The sequence below is a fragment of the Cajanus cajan genome, chromosome 8, assembly GCF_000230855.2.
Source record: "Cajanus cajan strain Asha chromosome 8, NIPB_CcT2T_4, whole genome shotgun sequence".
In the NCBI taxonomy this organism is placed as follows: Eukaryota; Viridiplantae; Streptophyta; class Magnoliopsida; order Fabales; family Fabaceae; genus Cajanus; species Cajanus cajan.
Genome location: NC_138524.1, coordinates 4,045,153 through 4,063,012, shown reverse-complemented (window position 1 = coordinate 4,063,012; position 17,860 = coordinate 4,045,153). Strand labels below are relative to the sequence as shown.

General features: G+C 29.5%; 2 protein-coding genes across 2 annotated transcripts; both read right to left on the bottom strand.

Moving 5' to 3' along the window:
* Window positions 1-4,226: 4,226 nt before the first annotated feature.
* MCM4 (Minichromosome maintenance (MCM2/3/5) family protein) lies at window positions 4,227-9,167 on the bottom strand. The gene is made up of 18 exons (XM_020358989.3): window positions 9,035-9,167; window positions 8,289-8,945; window positions 8,057-8,185; window positions 7,882-7,963; window positions 7,527-7,659; window positions 7,368-7,439; window positions 7,150-7,269; window positions 6,956-7,069; window positions 6,668-6,880; window positions 6,481-6,579; window positions 6,177-6,337; window positions 5,821-5,917; window positions 5,572-5,733; window positions 5,186-5,266; window positions 5,022-5,100; window positions 4,789-4,925; window positions 4,652-4,705; window positions 4,227-4,557 (listed from the first exon to the last, which is right to left on the bottom strand). Exons 1-18 carry the CDS (start codon window positions 9,069-9,071, stop codon window positions 4,483-4,485), a joined length of 2,502 nt encoding a protein of 833 aa, XP_020214578.1. The 5' UTR covers window positions 9,072-9,167; the 3' UTR covers window positions 4,227-4,482.
* Window positions 9,168-12,290: 3,123 nt separating this feature from the next.
* SRS3 (SHI-related sequence3) lies at window positions 12,291-14,175 on the bottom strand. The gene is made up of 2 exons (XM_029271292.2): window positions 13,634-14,175; window positions 12,291-13,180 (listed from the first exon to the last, which is right to left on the bottom strand). The coding sequence occupies exons 1-2, from the start codon at window positions 13,884-13,886 to the stop codon at window positions 12,798-12,800; spliced, it is 636 nt and encodes a 211-aa protein (XP_029127125.1). The 5' UTR covers window positions 13,887-14,175; the 3' UTR covers window positions 12,291-12,797.
* Between the last annotated feature and the right edge of the window lie 3,685 nt (window positions 14,176-17,860).

Sequence of the window (17,860 nt, the reverse complement as noted above, 5' to 3'; positions counted from 1 at the left end):
TATGATATTCTTAAAAATATTTAAATAAACTAGTATTTTTATATAATACTGATTATTATATTTACTAATATATCATATTTATAAAATATAATATAATTATTAAAATTTAATATATTTTTTGAATTTATATAGTTATTAAAATTAGTGTATTTCTTAAATTGAATATATTTATTCAATTTAACATATTTATTAAATATAATATTTTATGTTAATATATATATTTGTTAGACGTGTAAACGTTTTTTAACCACTAAACTTTATTGGTGGAATATTAAAATAATTAAATTTAAGGATATTTTTAGTAAAATTACATATTTGGAATGATTTATGACTATTAGAGAAAGATGTAATCACATGTTAAGATCTTCAAAACAAATATTATTAAATTAGCTAAAATTTAATAAAACATACAACCTTTTTAAATGTATAAAATTATATTAAAAAATATTATTAAGTAAAATATAATTATTAAAAAAATGTACTCACATATATTTAAACATATGAATTATATTTTAGATTTATGATAAATAATTTATATTACAACACATTATTTTTTATTTATAGATAATTTATTTTAAAAATTAATTTAAATATTTATGATAAATAAAAATTAAATTAAATAAATTAAAAATATTAGTATACAATAAAAAATATTTATATTTAATACACGATAGTTGATTAACAAATATGGTAAAATTTTATAATAAATACATTTTAGTAATATTAAGTTAAATACATTAAGATCGATGAGATAGTAATAACATAATATTTATGTTTTTCAAGAAAAAAATGTATTTTATTATTTTCTTATCACATAAAAGGAATATAATTTATTGTAAAATTTAAATGAAATAATATAATTTTTGTTAAAGTTTTTTTATAACATATATATAATAATAAAATTTATATCATTTGTTTATTATAAGGAGGTTTTTTAACAATGGATAATACTCTTGTCGTTTTAAATGAAGGTAGTGTAATTGCATTAATAATAATTGATATCTATCTTTTAACATTTTAATATACTATCCTTATTTCTAATTATTTATTATTGTGACATCTAATTCATCATTATTTTCATCTTTTTTTTTTTATGAATGTATACATGTATAATTATAAAATGACTATGAATAGATAAAATAAATAAATAAATAAAGCATATTTAAGAACAAAATACTGTTTATTATCTTATTTTTAAAAAAAATAATGCCATTTTTTTTCTAAGATAACAAATATAAAGGATCAAAATAATTAATCAAATATATTGAATTATTCGTAAAAGGGAATGAATTATTTTCAACATTTTTGTATAAATAGTTAGAAATAAAAAATAGATAAAATTTAGGTAATTGTAATAATTGTTTATAGAAAGTAAAATGAAAATGGAAAATATTTTTCAAATTAAAAAAATACCTTTATAGAAAGTAAAGTTTGTTTCAAATTAAACCCTAAACCTTTAAAGCATATTTAAGAACAAAATACTGTTGTTTATTATCTTATTTTAAAAAAAAAAATAATGCCATTTTTTTCTAAGATAACAAATATAAAGGATCAAAATAATTAATCAAATATATTGAATTATTCGTAAAAGGGAATGAATTATTTTCAACATTTTTGTATAAATAGTTAGAAATAAAAAAATAGATAAAATTTAGGTAATTGTAATAATTGTTTATAGAAAGTAAAATGAAAATGGAAAATATTTTTCAAATTAAAAAAATACCTTTAAAGTTTGTTTGATCACTAACGATGTGGTTTAATGTATTTATAAAATTGTCTTATTTAAAATTGAAGTTAGGTAAGCTAATTGCCTGTGACACTTATTTTTCTTCGGCCCCACTAATGTGTTTTCCTTATTTCGTAATTCGTGTATATAGTCATTGGTCACTATATTCTTAGCGTTATTTATAGATTTATAGTTCGGTAGAGCATTACAATTTTTTTAGTGTTATTTTTTTAAAAAATTATAAGACCTAAATTTCTAAATTATTTCTTTTATAAGTCCTAATAAATTATATACATAAGTGATCTCTGCTTCATGATCGGTGTGAATGCATGTTGAGAAACTCAATTTTTTGTCTATTTTGTTGACATGACATATTTTTATCGAAAAGATAAGGAATAAGACACAATTTGTGACATGAGTGATTTCAATTCCTCTTTTATACTAACTCGTTTAGAATTCAGTTCCCCTTTAAATGTGTATTTTGTGAAATCTTAAATTTTAATTATATTATAATTTATTTATTTTGAGTTCATTACCAAAAAAATATCTTTCGCGGAGTACGGGAATATTTTCCTTCTAAAATTTAACACACTCAATAAATATATCCTAACTTGAGTTTTCATTATATTATAATTTTAAAATAAAATTCATATTTTAATTAATTGAATAAAATGTGAGTATAGAAAACTTTTTTCATATACTTTGTTTCAAATTTATGCAAAGAGATTTACTCTAAAAGCAACTCATCGTATATTTTAAAGTTATTCAAATAGGTTATTTAATTCGATGTAACTCATCATGATCTAACAAAAAATGAATGAATTTGATCTAACTCACTTTCTACTGAGTAAAAAATGAGTGTGATTCATCTCATTACAAGTTGACGTGTTAAATGAGTTGATTTACTTAATTTAAAAAAAAATTAAAAAACTTTTTTTTTAATGTCCAACTATATTTTTTTTAAATATCTATTTTATAAAATACTTGTCTAACCAAATCTATTTTTTTAAAAAAAAATCTATTCTTCTTTCAAATGTCTAACTACACAATCTGGATTTTTTCTTTTTTTCTTCTACAAAAATGAATCTTTAATCCAATAAATAATTCTTCCTATGTGATATTTGACCGAATGAATAAGTGAACTATGAATTTTAATCTCTCTTTTTTTGTGTAAGTTGTGTTTTTATTTTTTTTTATTTTTTCATGAGCGAGCCATAAAGTTTTATATTTTTGTGAGTAAACTTATGATTTTGATCAATATAGATTTAATCCAAGTGAACCAAATTCTCAATGGACTAGATTAAATTTTCAATAATATTAAAATTTGCAAATTCTTTTAAATCTAACCCTACTCAAACTCATAATAAATTGAATTGTCTAAGTTGTGACAATTTGATAATTTTAATAAATGTTAAATATTAAATTTATTTTATTTAATAACTCATATTTTATATCAAATTTTAATAATTTAATTACTTAAATTAAAAAAAAAATTAATATATATCAAATTTACAAAAGTTTAGAAAATTTGAAAAGATTCATATAAATGTATAAAATACTTATTTGATTGTTTTTAATTTGAATTAATAAAATAAAATATTAAATAATTTTTAATTTCCTTTAAAAAATAATAGACTTTATTTATATACTAAATTTTTTTAATTAACAATTAAATAATTAATACTTGAATGAAATAAATCTATCCAAACTTTCTTAAAGTTAAAATAATAAATATCTCTCTCTCTCCCTCTCTCTATATATATAGAAAAAAATCTCTTTATTCCAAGAATAAATCTATCTAAGTTTACTCTATTTAATAACCTCATATTTTATATTAAATTTCAACAATCTAACAGTTAAATTTAAAATTTTTAATAAATAAATCAAATCTATAAATTTATAAAAAAAATTTAAAAACTATTTAATACTTCTTTTATTAATTCAAATCAATACATAAAATAATTATATGATTATCTATCGATTTAAATTAATAAAATAAAATATCAAATAATTTTAAAATTTTTAAAAAATTTACAAACTTAATCTATGCATTAAAATTATTAAAATTTAATATAAAACATGAATTATTAAACAAAATAAATCTAAATAAACTTTCTTTTACAATAACCAAATCCCTCCCGAATATATATATATATAGCGAACGATAACACTCTGGTAAAATCTTTTCCAACTTGAGCACAACGAGCTTTCTGTTTTCTATGAATGAAGTTTCACTTTTGGTTAACATGACCACTACAATGTCAATAGTCAATAATTAACCCTGATAGACTACAGGACAAGATTTTGCGATAGCTGTCACGGACTAAGAAACTGCCTACATCCCGCATTCGTGGTACGACATTATGAAAGAGTGTCCTTTTGCTATCATTGGACATTGGACATATTGATTTGTTTTGGATGCAGTATGAAATAATTGCATTAACTTCATAACATACTGAAAATGTTATATTCTGCTATTTTATATTATTAGAACCGGAGATAAGAATTCAATTCCAATGCTATATAAAGAACATTATAAGTTAACACGCTATGATACCGTTCGTTAAAAAAGGTATGCATGTTCAATTATAACAAAATGGTTAACTAGTGAAACTACCTCAAAGAAAAGAAGAAAAAAAATTGATAAGCACTAACAAACGCATTCACAAGACATCATATAACGTACTTTATATACTCCCTTCAATCCTAAACTTCGATCAAGGTATAAATATCAGACAGTCCCCTGCCTCGTGTTATCACGATCTTTTTACGTTGTCACCATGCATGGTAACAAATCCTTCGGTAGCGAGAGTAGCAATTGCATTCCTTAGCTGTATTAACAAGAATTTAACCCATTAGAAAACTTATCCTTATAGGTGTTAAAAAACTAAATCCTTTTGCAAGGAGAAGTTAGGACTAGCTTACATCAGTAAGATGAATCTCACTACCAGTGTCCTGTTTCTTCAATTCTTCCAATAACTACAAATCATTTTAACTACATCAGAAATTCATTACAAACTTGATATAATCTGTACTTTAATATATAGAACAAGCTTCCATACCTCCAATAACCGCATAGAAGGTCCCCCAATCTGCATCTTGTCCATGATTAAGTTGCGGGTTGCTTGTTGCAGACTTTCTCGTCTCATCCTTTCACTAGCCGAAACTCCAGTAGTAATAAGATCCATGTCAATAGTTCCTGTGAAGAAAAAAAGGACATGAAAGTTACACACATTTTATCTAGTTTCTGTCAATATGAAATATAAGAGTGAATCAGGCTTGATTGGAAAGCTACCAGTAGCGTGATCTGTTGCAGACTGCTGCATTGCAACTTCCAAAAGCCGAAATGCCTCCATTACATCACGCTTTTCAACCTGTTTGCATTAGATTATTAAATAATGATGCATGCTATATTCCATATCTGCATATCACGAAGAAATCGAGTCCAACTAAACTAACCTTTTCAGAGAAGCGAATCCGAGCTAATGCTTCACTTAGGCGTATCAGACTCTCAATCTGCCTTGGCGTTGCTGTTATCACCTGATTAATTGTTTGACAAGATCAGCATACACAGCAAAGAGACAGATGAAAAGTTGAAAACCAGCTCAATTCCAACATCAGAAATTAATTCTATCAAATCACATTATTACCCAATAATGGTGACCTATGATGAACATCACTCCTAGTTCTGAGAAAATTACTCTACTCGTTATAGCATAAATGAATTCATTATCAAAAGATTCTAAACTGATTGAAGCTCTTGAAAAATATTTTAAGAAAAACATTTTAGTTGCATGCAACAACATTACAAAGAATGGAATCATTTTGAACTGAAAAAGTATTACCTTTTTGCTACTCCCAGGAAAATTTCCTCTTTTTCTTATTTCCACATAACCCCTAGTCAATTCTTCGGCGGCTTCGTCAGAAAGCTGTGGGTTTATGTGCTTTCGGGCATAGCTAACATAATCAGTTAATGTAGAAAGGTCCAACACGTCCTGCTCCATGTTCTATAATTACAGATACAGAACATTGTAAGTAAAGCCACTAAAGTTTCGATCGTTACAATGAATAAGATGATTGAAAAGTTTCTAAACCTCGGGGTCCTCAAAGTGTAAGGACACAATATGTTTGGCAAGTCGCCTGTCTGTTTGTTCATCAGCCTTGTCAAGAAGCAGGTATATTAAATCAAACCTGCAACACGGTTCAGTAACTTTAATATATTTTTTCATGGCATTAACAAGCTTTATTTAACTCTTTCTCACACTATGGCTTGATTAAGAGAATTAATCAATTCAAAACCATGTTAAATACTCCTGCTTAACAATGAATCATAAATATTCAAAGCCAAGGTACAATATAGCTAATAGATTTAAGATGCCTAGGTAGGAATTTGCATACATGTGCTGCCTGATCCATAATCTAATTATCACATCTTATGAGCAAATCTAACCTGGACAAAAGTGTGGGAGGAAGGTGTATGTTGTCAATGACAGACAAGCGAGGATTATATCTAGACCCACTTGGATTTGCACAAGCCAAAACCGAAGTCCTAGCATTGAGGGAAGCAATAATACCTGCCTTTGCTATTGAAACAGTTTGTTGTTCCATGACCTGCAGAAGAGTTGCCAGTCTTAGCCTAGTAGGAATTGTAGCATAAATTTTAAACGATATATCATTGTTTTGGGTAAATAACAGAGATATGACTGCAGAAATACTTTGTTGGAAAATGTATATGGACAAAGAACTTAATCAACCTCGTGTAACATGCTCCTCGCATTATCAGACATTTTGTCAAATTCGTCAATACAACAGATACCTCGGTCACTCAAAACTAGGGCACCACTCTCTAGAACCTGAAGGGTAAGCAGAAATAGTTAGGTTCCATTATGTTTCTATTAGAGATTAGAAAACAGTAAAAAGAATCACTATTTTGGTCCATACAGTTTCCCCTGTTTCAGGGTCCTTGGTTACGTAAGCAGTCAATCCAACAGCAGAGCTCCCCCTTCCACTGGTGTAAATGCCACGTGGAGATAGTTTGTGTATGTACTGAAGTAGCTGGGACTTGCTTGTCCCAGGATCACCAACAAGAAGAATATTTATATCACCACGGAAGCTAGCACCAGAAGCTAACTTCAAAGCATTGCCACCAAAAAGCTGCAAAGTATAGACTAGCACCCTCAGGAAATTGGTCAAACAATCAATGAATGCATAACTAGAAAGATACCTGACCTGACAAAGAAGACCTTTCTTCACATCGTCTAGCTCCCATATGTTTGGCGCCAATGATCTTGTCAGTATTTCATATATATCCGGCTTTTTTGAGAGCTCCTTCAGTTGAGCCACCTGCAACTCAGACAAGCTTGCAATTAGCAAGTGTAACAAAATAAGCGGTGGATTTCATGGAACATTGGTACAAACTGTACCCTCTCTTCATTAAAGAGAACTTGCTCTGAATTTTTGCCTGGTTCATCAACATCCATAGCATCCTCTACCAGCATCCTAGACTTATCAGTCTTCTTTATGTGAAGACAATCAATATATGTCTACAACATGAAGAGAACAAAATAAAAACATCAATTAGACAGGATAAAAGATGTGGAGGTGGAGCTCTAAATATAAGAGTCAAGAACATAACAAATACCTTGAACAATGACTTAACAGTTCTCTGAGTTGGTCCAACCCTAACACTCATGGCCCTATAAATGCCAGTAACCTGACTTAAAACAAAACGTTAGATGGGATGATTAAACAAGCTTATAGACATTTATTTGTCACTAGGTATGTCATGGTACGGTCTCACCTCAACTCTGTCACCTGGCTTTCCAGTGTCCACAAGCTTGTCATGCATCAGCAAACTAACTGTGTGAGGTGTTCCTCCTTCAGGTATCTCATCGGGTGTCTCCTGGATCCTCACAATTTGCTTATCAGTAAACCTGATCATGAAAAAATAAATAAATGTTAAAGGCTAACAGAACTGAAATCTAAGCTCACGACATCCGATTTATGATGTCATTGAATTCTACCCAGTACTCTCAACGCTTCAGAATTTGACTCACTCAAAGATTATACAACTCAAAATCAAGTGCTCCCATTTGAAATTGTCAACTTAAAAAATCTCTTTCTTGTGCAAACAAAAAGAAGGTAAGGTGCATTACTTGCATCGGTTGTGAACGAGTGCCATGGAGTTCCTGGATTGACATTCTTCCCTCGCGCATATAGTAGGTTCAGTTATTCGCCCTAAAAATCACAATAGTTAACAAACAAAACATTACAGATGTAAAAACAACACTGAAATGAAAACTCGCGAAAAAAACATCACATAAATATTACCTCTCTCCACAGTAACTGGATCAGAACAGAAACCACACACAAGACACCTAAATGTAGCTTCTCTAATTTCCGGTATGATTGAGCTGCTTCTTATAATCATTCCCTTCAACGATATCATCCTCTCAATGTCTATTAAAAAAAAGTGTAATCATATCATTGTATGAGCCCAATTTTGTACATTCTACAACAAGACAAATGATTTTGAATGATGCACTAAAAAGTAAAAACTCACCAGAAGGGTTCAAATTTCTCATCGAGGTTGAGGTTTTGAGATTGAAAATCCGCGTCTGTATGTGCTTCTCAAACATGGGTTTCAACCGGCTAACCATATTCATCAAAACCAAGTCAAAAATCGCGAGCACCTCAAGAGGGTACCTAACCATCTTGGTATACAAATCAGGGTCATGATCAAACACGTCGTGAGCATCAACATCAAGAGAGTCTCCTTCAACTTCAATAACCTGCACGATCAATTTCTCATACTTCCCCTCAGTGTGCAAATGCAAACCTTCATCGTCGCCCTCAGAAGGTTCTCTGAAGTCCCTCAGAAACCTCTGAATGGCGTCGTTCACGTCCTCCACGCTTATGTTGGTGCCCCACACGAAGGTGGGCCTGGCGTCGTCCATGTCGTAGCCGTCGCCGCCTTCGGAAGAGGCCGGCACGTCGTCGGTGGTGGAAGTCGGCGTGGCGGGAACGCGCCCGGCGCCGCCGCGCTGGCGGGATCGCGGCGTCGGGGTGGCATCGGAGGCGGCAAAGCGGGAGCGGCGCTCCGATGGGGTCCCGAACGCGGCGGAGGGAGTGGTCGGGGGGCGGCGGCGGCGCCTGGAGGCCGGCGAGGAGAACGTGTTAGCGATGGGGCTGGAGAGAGAGTCGTCGGGAGATGAAGGACCTGAAAAGGGGTTTTGGGGAATTTCGGAATCAGAGAAATTGGAAAACGGAAATCACGTGAAAAAGGAAGAGAGAGAGAGAGATACGAACCGTTGTTGAAATTGGGAGGAGAAGAATCGGAAGCCATCGGTTATGGTCGCGGAGAGAAGAATCGGAAAGAGAAGAACGAGAGTGCGCGCGCGCAGTGGAGTAGTGAGTAGGGATGAATAGCTAGTTGAAGATATGGCGGGGAAAGAGTTATTGTTTTCGCGCCAAACTTGTGGGCTTGGATCTGGGCCTCAAAGTTGCCGCGTAAAATATAAATGGGCCAATTCCTTGCTGAGTTAGCCACTTAATGGAAAACGGGTATTTGTTTGGTGTGTGAATTATGTAAAAATCGATTGAGAAAAAAAAAAAACTAGGGTTCTATGATTTTATCACATCTATTATTTTATAATAGTAAAAAAAAAAAAAAGAAGCAATTCTTACTTTGTTAATGGATGTGAAAATTACAAAACTCTTACCACTTTACTAGGTATGTAATTTAGTTTTGACAAATAAACATTTTTATTTAAATTATTAAAATGAAATTATTTCCCAAACATATATATATATATACATACTTCATTAATGTATGAAAACATTATTTTTTTAAGAATATAATACAAAATGATTGACATAACAATTATAAATATACTATAATTTTAATTAATATTTTACATCTTTTAAAAAATACGAAATAAAGTTAAAATAATTTAACAATTTTATAATAAGATGAGGTAAAGTTATCTACTCTAAATCTAACTCTTGAATTTTATTTCTTTAATAATTCTACGTGCAAATTAAATTTTATTAATCCAATTATTGAATATTTTGACATTAACAATCATGCTAGTTAATTTTAGATAAATTGAACATTTGCAGCTACATATATAATTTTATTACATCGACATTTATTTTTGTTTAAAACATATATTATATACTAATTAATAAATTGGATTTACTTATTGGAGTATTACATAATTTGAAAAAGGCTTAATTGTTTTTTTATTTTATAATTTCTTGAACTTTATCTTTCTATAATTAGAAATATTTTATTTTAGTCCTATATATATCATTTTTTAATTTTCATAATTTTATAAACTTTATATTTTCAATCTTTAAAATAAATATAGACGACAAAGACTAAAATAATAAAAAAAATGTATAAAGACAAAATAAATCATTTTTAATCATAGAAACTTAAAAAAAAAAAAGTTTATGAAATAATAGGAAATAAAAGAGTAATTAAATCTTTTAAAAATTTAGAAACTTAAAATTTCAATTTAACATTTAGGTTAATAAAAAAAATTAGTAATCATATCATTGATATAAAATTTTGTCAACTTTATTAATACCTAATAAATATTTGTTAGAATACGATCATCTCTAATAGAATTTTATCTTCTAATCACCTTTTTTTTTTCGGTTCAAACCAAAATTTGGTTTAAGGTATCTGAGTCTAATAAAGTTTATCCCTCCCCTCTTGAATGTATAGGGTCTACTACTAATAGTAATAATTATAAATAAATAAATAAAACAAAAACAATACACAAAACCAACTGTCTTAACACTTCAACAAGAGGTCGATATAATTGCAGTACATTTAAAAAAAAAAAAAAGAATCATCATTCCTTTAACAACAATAAAATAATGCTCATCAATTTTAAAACACTTTGGTTTTAGAGTCTTTAAGTTTCTTTTTGATGATAATGACATTTTACATATATAATATTTGAGGTGATTAGATCAGCATCTAACGGCTGATTAATTAGATTAAGTAAGGCATCAAAACATACTTGCAATGCTACTTTTAACACAATAAATAATAGACAAGAATCAAATGAGCAATATATGTTGATGTGTGTGTACATACATTCTCATGACATCCAGCGATATGTACGATCGAATTACAGATAAATTAACTTAAGCATTATCATGTCTAAAAGTTGGAATGGACATCTAAATAGTAGTGAAAGAAGTGATTAATTTCAAGTCAAAGAATTAGCAGCAAAAAGACCGATATATTTGTGAGGATGAGAGGAAAGGGAAATTTATGTCAATGTCAATACATGTTATATACTGATTATCTATCTGTTCTTTAATTTATGAAAATTAATCATCTTCCAATTAATAATGAGTAGCATATTATGATCAATCTAGTTATAATTAACGTCGATTTCCATAACTTGAGTGGCATACTGGTAAGGAGCTTGACCCCATCTTCAGCTTAATGAATCTTGATGAACGCTAAGATCGAACATGAAAGATACATAGGAGGTGTTTGAAGTGCTTTATTTAATCATATACTATAATCTGAATTAAAAGCTTTGCTGAAAGACATGATTGCGATTTGCCATACCAACTTTAAAGAAAGGTGAGATTTTATCGTCCAATTTAATTTCTTTCCCGAATTAATTAAATGTTAGCAAAGTCCCTCATTGAACTTAATCATGCGTTTATCTATCATCATAAAATCAGGATAGTTTAATATGATGACGAGCAAGAATAAGCAAGTCATGGAGAGAATCCGCACGCAGTCTGAAAATTTCTTAGTGTGCATGAAATGATTGGTACGTGGCTCAATATATATTTCAAGCATATATATATATAAAGGATATATTCCTCACATTGTGTACGAGTATTCCTTATAGCTAGTGACTGCCTCTTTTTTATAAAAAGTTTGAGCCCACTTTGTTTATCTAGTACTTTACTGCAAAAGCTATCTTGAAACTAAGTTTCACAAGATGCCTACCCTTTCATAACCTCTTTTGTGCAGCGCCAAAAAAATTTTTTTTTTAGGGTTACGGATGATTCTTCCCTTGTTCTTAAGCTTCCCTTGTATTTGTACGTATATATTTATTCGTTTATATAATATATGTGTACATATGTGTCTGTTTATGCGGTGCATGTATATGTAATATTATGTACATTTCTACGAAAATATGAAAGCTAGGTTTCATATGTATCTCTATAGTATATTATTAGAAAAAGTCGTACATAAAAATCGTTTATCTCGAATTGAACCGCATTTCAGCAAGGAAATAACAAAAAATAAATAAGTAGCAGATTCATGTTGAACTTAATTAGGTAAACTACGCATTATTCTCGTTTTGGGTAGGCAAAAGAAAAAGGACGACCTTTTGGATTTGTGTTCAATGTCATGCCATCGAAACAAACAAAAGTGCCTAACTCTTTGAAAAATTCTTGGCTTGCCAAACCGCAGATTAACATTTTCATTAGTTATGTTATCATGTTGCCTGTTCCTATCTTGAGACATTGGGTTTGATGCAGCTTATAGACATGACACTAACCATATTGTATTTATGTGGAATTAAATATAGATGATAATGAAAACTTGGCAATTTGTCCCAACTTTCCTCACAGTATAGTTGCGACAAAAGGGACTAGAAGTAGGAACATTATGATTATCAAAGATGTAAAAAGTGAATCACAGTAGAACAAGAAGACAAAACTGCCAAACCTATGAGTAGGGGCATGTGCTACATGCTAAATTAAATATCAAACTCAAGTAACAAATGTATAATATAATAGTCATTGGTAAGGGTACTTAACCAAAACAATTCAACAAGCTCCCTCAATCTTCGTTGATTAATGAATTTGCCCCCCTTCCCTTTATGTTGCTTATATATCTAGAGGCTCTATATTTGAACTAATAAAGTCATCCTCCAGTTGAATTAGTAAACATTAATTTTGTTTCATTCTATTCTTTCCCCGCATCTAAGTATACCCTCTTAGTTTTTCTAGCAAAGTAATGACAATTCTCACCTTCATAAAATTGAATTAAATCTAAACACACATTCTTAAGAAGAAATTAAGATTTCTGATGTGGCAAGTACGTCATATCAGGCCTGAAGGAAGCTAGGGGAAACGGTTGTGGAGGAGGGAAAAGAAGTTCCTGGGTAGTAGTGGTTGATAGTGGAGGCATAGTTGCACCATCACGAGTATGGATTGAAGCACTCCTAAGATTGAGATCGTGTTGTTGATCAAAAGGGTCTATGGACATGTTGTTACCCCTAGCATTGAAGCTTTGTTCAGGGCCTTGATCATAAAGAAGACCACTAAATACACGTCCTCCAATGTTCACAGATGTCTGATACGCGATTTCATTAACCGTGTCATCCATAGAGCGCACCTGCACGCAGCTGAATAACGCAGTGGAACTCATAATAGCCGGAAATCTGAACTCCTCCAAACCTGAATTAAATAATAACTGAAATAATCAGTGATATATATATTTTTTTGTTGGTACAATAGCGACAATGAATATTGATCCTAAGAGCTTGTTTGGATAAAAAAAAGTATTTTTTAGAACTAATTCATTGAAAAAACTCCTAATTTTTGGTAGAAAAATCCTCAAAAAACACTTTTAAAACTATATCTAAACAGACAGTAAGTCTTTATACTTGTACTTCATTCTCACCGTGACTAACTCTATTGATTCATTTGTAATCTTGAAACCAGGTTGAAGATTCAGACAACAGATGAAAATAGGGTGAACAAATATATCTTGTTTTATGAGTATGATGATGTTTTCAGACATAGAATAATAGCAAAATTGAGGAAAAAGACAGCATGCTAGGGCAGTATTATATGAATGGATCCTAATTTGGGTTAAAAAAAATCACAGTGGAGAAATGTACACAGTACTTGAAAATGTGTTGTGCTTGTGCCTTTTAGGAATAATATCTCCCAGAAGATTAGTAGTGGGAAGTGGCTGCTGCTCCACTTTGTGGCGTCTTCTATCGACTGGAATCCAAGTGCTTCTGATATGAGTTTGGCAGTTAAACCCTTTGTTCTTGCAGCAAGTTCTGCACCTTGAGTATGAACAATCTTTCTTGGCTTGGTTCCCACAGTCTTGACACTTTGATGATCCCTTTACTGCTTCTTCGCCTAGCATCATGTCTTTTTCACTCAAACCCTTTTTGCCCCTCCCTCTGAAAAAAGTGGTACTTCTTCTCAGTGATGGGTATAGAATAAACTCAATAAAGCAATAATTTTCTATATATAGAAGCACTTCAAACCAGTGATCAAAGAAATTAATTTACACCATGCCAAAGCTGCCATACTTGCATAGAATAAATTCTAGATTGAAGTAAAACCCACAAATTAAGTATGAACCAATAGAAAATCCTTAGAGGAAAAAAAAAGTAGTAAGAAAAAGAAACAATTTAAATCAGAGAGAGAGGGTCGTATACTTAGAACAAATGCCGACATAAAACAATTTAAATTTTAAGCAGAATGACTACTGTTTGTAATTAATTTTCTACTCTTGATTATAAATATTTTAGTAAATAATAATAATAATAATAATAATTATTATTATTATTATTATTATTATTATTATTATTATAATGACTAGAGCTTTAGGTGATTCTGAATAAATAAATCATAAATTAATATTCGATCTTAATAATTAGAATTGGATGTCTCAATTTTTTTATCTCTTTTAATGGCATGGTACAAATATCAACAGTTAGTGAGACAAAAGTTACAAAAGAAATACCCAAATGAGGACTTGTTACTAAAAATGAAAACAACTTTGATGAACTTTTTGATCCATACAACTTGATGGTTTGAGCCGCAGATGGTTTGGTGCTAGCACTGCCCAAAAATATGATTGAAACGTTTTGCAAACTTGTGATAATATGTAAATAATAACATTGGGGATAAAATCGAAATGAAGCTAACTATAATATCTTAAATATGAAAACAACGTTTTACATTTTATGTGAGTAAAATTAAATTTGTTTGATTCAACAGATATTAAATAAATAAAAAGACAAGTTTGTGTATGTTTAAATTCAATTCTTAACATAACCCCAAGCGTGTGGTTCAGCGGTAGGAGTTAATCCACGCTTAAGTAAGGTCAGGGGTTCGACTTCTGCCTTGTGTATGCAGCCGCGTTAAATCTAGGAATCAGCTATCCCACCCTTTGAAGTGCCTCTCTCGTAGCGAGGAGATTAGTCACCGCTGTCGGGAGTGGATCTTCCAGGAACGAACCAAAAAAAAATTCAATTCTTAACATCAAGTGATCTAGCTAACTTGATATTAACTAAAATGCGAGTGTAGTTGTAACTCTTATATAGTGAGTTTGATTTTAATGAATTAAAAAATATAATTCCTACCCTTCAATAATTTTTAATTTCGTTAATTAAGGCAACAAAAATTTAGACATGGCAAAAATTCGTGTTTTTAATAAAAATAAAAAATGATAAATATTTCATATAATTATTATTAATTAAGATGACAAAAATTTAATTAATTATAATGTCTGGGATAAATATTATTTATTAGTAAAATTAATAAATGTTTTATACTAATAATATAATTAAAAAAAGGTATTACTTATGTTCTTTATTGTCCACCCATTGGACAAAACCACTAAGCGTAAGGATTAATGTTCACAACATTAATCAAACTTAATAAACAAATAATTTTGAGTGAGTTTTAGGTCAACAATAATTCATTAAATACTTAAAAAGAAAGAGTTTTGTTGCTCATAATAACCTTACTCATCTTGACTATAATTGTTTCTTATAAAATGTAATTATTATTTTCAACAACAACAAAAAAAAACACTGCACAGAATAAAAATTTATCTCATAACTTAAACATTTGTCATATAATATTAGTACCAAACACATGTTGAATTAATTTAAAAATGAATAAATTCAAAATAATCAGGCACACAAATATTGGGAATAGAAGTTTCAAACTTACTCGTCATGCGTATTAAAATATAAAATACTTATTTCTAATTATTTTAAATATCGGCTTCCTTTTGCGACCCTAAACCAATCGCACACTTAATCTCTAGAGAGAAAAAAATTGGTGGCAAAAGAAAAAAAAATGGATTTGAGTTGTTGAGAGTTTAATTATTTCATCACCAACAATTTAATTATCATAAGTCACTCATCAAGGAATAAATAGTGAATTTTTATTAATGAAAAGTTGCATTAAAAATCATGGGAAATTAATTGTACTTTTCAATAAAAAAAATTACTTTTAATCCTTAAAAGTGCCAAAACGATAATTAGCATTTTTTTAAAATTTTTTATTAGAATTGTGTGCATGTTATCACTCACTTCTCATATAAATACAAAGTACCATTAATTATTAATTTTTTTACTTATACACTGTTGAACTTATTTCAATAGTAATTTATCATAAATAATTAGATATGAAATAATTCTTTTAATTCAAATAATAATATTTTACTTAATTACAATAAAGGCTCCTTAATTTCTATACTTTATATATCAATAAATATAAAACACATGGGTCATATATTTAATCTTACATGAAGAGAGGTATTCGAATAATCTCTGGTAGTAAAAAATTCGAGTATGAGGAAGATTAGTATATTAATTTTTCAGAATTTATTTTTGTGTGTGTATTTTTCTTAATGAAAATTTTAAGTATCAAACTCTTAAAGAGGGAGAAATTATTAGATAGTATTAAATCATTTCTAATCATTCTCTAAAGTGTTATTATTTATTAATTTTTTTATAAATTAAAAACTCAAATGCATATTATATACAAGTTATTTCACATCAAAAACACTCTTAATAATACTATTAAAGAGGAAGAATCTCGTTAAACACGCAACAAGATTTTTATCTTTTTATTTCTTATAGCACCTCCAACCTGGGATAATTAGGTTGGCTCTTACAAAAATCTCCTCTTAGAACATGATTTGTCTGTAATTTTAGTTTCTTAAAAGTAAAAACTAGTTCTTAATTAAGCAATGAGTTAACAATAATTTTTTGTCTACCCCTCCTTATAACCAACTTCTTATAACCAACTTCTTGCTACCTCTCTATGTAACCAACTAACAATCACAGAAAAAAAAGAAGAGAGAAAATATATAAAAGTATGGATAGTTTATAATATTCTAGCATGGAAGTAAGACATGAAAAATTTTGATATGAATTATTTAAGAGTAATGTGACATGATAAGGTCCATTAACATTTGAAGTTTAATCAGAAGATTGGGTGTTGCTTATAAGCAAGTAGCACCTTAATTAGTTGTCCAGCTTTATCGCTTTTGTGCCAGTTGCCTCATTTCGTTTGGTTAATTGAGGCGTTTACACTTTCATGAATTTCGAGAAAAGTTTAGCATCTTTTTTTTGTTTGTTGGTGTTCAGTTTGATAGAAAATATTGATATAGCTATGTTTGGATTACTGATGGAAATCGGTTAGAGAGTGGTAAACGTACTTTTGGCAAAACAATTCCTTTGTATCTTTTATTCTCAACATACTTTTTAAAAAAAATCCAAATGGTACTCCGAATATGCAGTATATTTGACATTCATTTGGATTAGTTCAAATATGATGAAATATGGTATGATGTTGGAAATTTATCAACGTATTTGGTCTCCATAAAGCGTGAGATTTTGACCACTTTATGATTCTTTCATTCAGCTAAATTGTTATGCTCAAACTTATGAAGGAGTATCTATGAAACAACAATTTGGCACAATAGACCTTGACAGTATTGGTTTATATATATAACATGCAGATGCAGGTTCTATTGCTTTATTTTATTTTATTTTTCGGTGAATTAATTGTATCTCGCACTCTCGTTTCAATAATTTTGTTTTGACGTCTCAGAAAACAAAATATTTCTTCAAACGTAAAATGCATTATATTTATTTCCTATTTTGAAGGGGTTGAATTTAAAACAGACAGAAAATATATGGAGAAACAACATATGTTTGCAATGGTCAATCAAGGTCGTCGTGAAAGACCTATGATTCTTACCACGTTTATCTTTTAATGAAAGCTAATGATTTCGTTATTAATAATAAAAACATTATTAATTAAGGGGCGTGTCTCTTGAAAAAATAAATAAGAAAAATAATTTTCACTTAA

Coding starts and splice junctions, on each gene's coding strand:
- MCM4 (XM_020358989.3), bottom strand. CDS start 9,071: ATGGCTTCCGATTCTTCTCCTCCCAATTTCAACAACG. Junction 8,946..9,034: donor TCCTCCCAATTTCAACAACG/GTTCGTATCTCT, acceptor ACCCCTTTTCAG/GTCCTTCATCTCCCGACGAC. Junction 6,580..6,667: donor ACCCTGAAACAGGGGAAACT/GTATGGACCAAA, acceptor CTTACCCTTCAG/GTTCTAGAGAGTGGTGCCCT.
- SRS3 (XM_029271292.2), bottom strand. CDS start 13,886: ATGATGCTAGGCGAAGAAGCAGTAAAGGGATCATCAAAGTGTCAAGAC. Junction 13,181..13,633: donor CAAGCACAACACATTTTCAA/GTACTGTGTACA, acceptor TATTTAATTCAG/GTTTGGAGGAGTTCAGATTT.